Source organism: Pseudomyrmex gracilis, unplaced genomic scaffold, assembly GCF_002006095.1.
Source record: "Pseudomyrmex gracilis isolate BER0280 unplaced genomic scaffold, ASM200609v1 scaffold_2774, whole genome shotgun sequence".
NCBI lineage: Eukaryota > Metazoa > Arthropoda > Insecta > Hymenoptera > Formicidae > Pseudomyrmex > Pseudomyrmex gracilis.
Genome location: NW_018023358.1, coordinates 888 through 3,479, shown reverse-complemented (window position 1 = coordinate 3,479; position 2,592 = coordinate 888). Strand labels below are relative to the sequence as shown.

The following is a 2,592-nucleotide window of genomic DNA, read 5'->3' as shown; positions in this document are numbered from 1 at the left end:
AAAATACCGCTGCTAATACCACACGCACTCCCGGAACCGTGCTCTCGCGTCTCGACGCGGAGATGAGACGTATTCTCGATTTCCCTGTTGATGAAGATGAAAAATGGAAATTGTACAGCGAAGTACTTCGTCGATATCTATATTTTATCCGAAAAGCGAGAAAGCGTTCTCGCAAAGAAGAAGATCCATCCGTGGCGGAAACAACTGCTGTGACTGGTGGAGAGGGGGATGAGGAGGAGGAGGACGAGGAAATGAGAGAACTATTTCACGACGCGGAAGAACCAATGGACGCTTTGCCTCAAACATCCTCTGTTTTACCAAAACATTATTCAACACCATTACGACACAATAATAATAATCAATATCAACGGATTAATCAGTCAACTCCGAAGAAAAATGTATCGTTTGCAGATATTTCATTTAACAACAGCAGCGCAACGAACTCTCGCGAACGAAAAACTATAACAAACATAATAGAAACAATTCCAAAAACTTACCGCCCCAAAGCGCGAATGCTTTTGAATCATCTGATCGAAACGGCTGTTCCCGTCAAGATCACATGGAACGAACGCGGCGTCGTGACCAAGAGTCCAGAATTGGTGGGAGCGAATATTGTGGAACTTGTAAACGATGCGATGCGAGAAAGAAAAACCGCTGGAATACTGGAGGCCATTCATTTTGCTCATTTACTTCGCGACATAAACACGCCTCAATACGTGGAAAATCCTAAATATTTACGCTTTTTGCGAAAAGGAAGAAAAAGAACAAAGCGCAAATCTCCGTATAGTATTGAACAAGAAGAAGAAGCCGAAGAGGAAGGATGGGATTACCGCGCCACCGACAAGAACAAGAAAAAGATACGAATCGGGATTCCGAGACGGCTTCTCACGTGGGACGAAATGTAAACAAAACGCTTGACAAGTTGTATTATAATCCCGCGCATTACGCCGGTTACTCGTCGACGGAAAATTTGTCGCGAGCCGCTAAACCGAATTACTCGTGCGAGGACGTTGTTCGCTGGCTTCGTTCGCAAGATGCTTACACGCTACACCGTCCCGCGCGGCGAAAGTTTCCTCGACTGCATTACAACGTGACGAATATCGACGATCTCTGGGAGGCTGATTTGATAGAATTGCGAAATTTGCGAAGCTATAACGACGGATATTGCTATCTACTGAAAATTATCGACGTGCTCAGCAAATTCGCGTGGGTGGAACTGTTGCGAGACAAAACAAGTGCTCAAGTTCTTCGTGCGTTTCAACGCGTGCTCTCGAGAAGTGGCGGACAAAGACCCGTATATCTGCAAACCGACAAAGGTAAAGAATTTATCGCGCATCCACTGCAAAAATTTCTCAAGGAAGAAGGAATTCCGTGTGGTGCGTAATCCAGACGTTAAAGCAGCCGTGATCGAGCGTTTCAATAGAACGCTAAAAGAGCACATGTGGCGCTACTTCACGCACAAAAACACGAAACGGTACCTCGATGTCTTGCAGGATATTGTGCACGCGTACAAATGCCGCACTTTTCCATACGCATGAAACCCGCGGATGTTACAATGGAAAACGCGAATATTGCGCGCGAAAACACGTGGCATCGCTGGAAAAAACAGCGAGCGAAAGCAGCTAAATACTCCGTCGGCGATCTCGTACGTGTCAGTAGAGCGAAAGCTGCCTGTGAGAAGGGATACGAGGCCAAGTGGAGCGAAGAGATATTTCGAATTCATCGTGTTCTCGAGTGGCGAAATCCGCGTGTTTACGAGCTGAGTGATTTAGCGGATGAGGTTACAGACGGAATTTTCTACGAGCAAGAACTGGCTCCTGTTGTTAAAAACCTACAAGAAGAAACTTTCATCGTTGATCGGGTGATAAAGAGCAAAGGTCGGGGACGTAATAGGCAACTGCTAGTTAGCTGGCAAGGTTATTCGTCTAAATTCGACTCGTGGATTCCGGCTTCGAGTTTAACAACGCTTGCACAAGGCAATGATAGCGACAATGATGATGACAATGGAGGAACACTTTTTCGTAGTTCTCCCGAGCAATAGCAGTATGCTTTACTTCCCGCACAACACCACTTCGTGTTTTACCATGGAATTACCTCGCCGTATAGATTTGCAGGAAAAATGGGAAGTTGCTCTCAGCGAGATTCAGTTTCCTTCTAGTTTTTTACATTTACGCGAAGATGAAGCTCTGATAACGCTCGCGAATATCTTTCCTAACCTAACGGCGATATTTCGTCAGTTAACATTCCAATTTCGTCGGGAATTTATTCTTCAGAAGCTGATCTTATAGAAACTATAAATCATTCGTGCTCTCAAGAAAAATCACATATTACATGGTCACTGAATCCTCTATATGGTAATAAAGTTTCTATATCGTTTACATGTAAAGAAGACAAATGCAATCAAATTCATAGTGTAAAGCTTAGCGACAAATTGCGTCGTATACTTGGATTTGAATCATCCTCTGTTAATACGCCTTTCGTAGTAGACAGCGCTGCCGGTGTTGATAGTTTCGAACCAATTAGTTTGGCCCGTGCTATCCCCGACAAGTTATTTGTTTATTGCGACATTTGCGAGTCATACATAACCGGAGA

The 2,592-nt window shown here is 44.5% G+C and overlaps 1 protein-coding gene across 1 annotated transcript; it reads left to right on the top strand.

The window, feature by feature from the left end:
* The first annotated feature begins 820 nt into the window (after positions 1–820).
* LOC109862969 lies at positions 821–2,041 on the top strand. Its single transcript, XM_020443145.1, has 2 exons — positions 821–1,376; positions 1,494–2,041. Exons 1-2 carry the CDS (start codon positions 821–823, stop codon positions 2,039–2,041), a joined length of 1,104 nt encoding a protein of 367 aa, XP_020298734.1.
* The last annotated feature ends 551 nt before the right edge of the window (positions 2,042–2,592 follow it).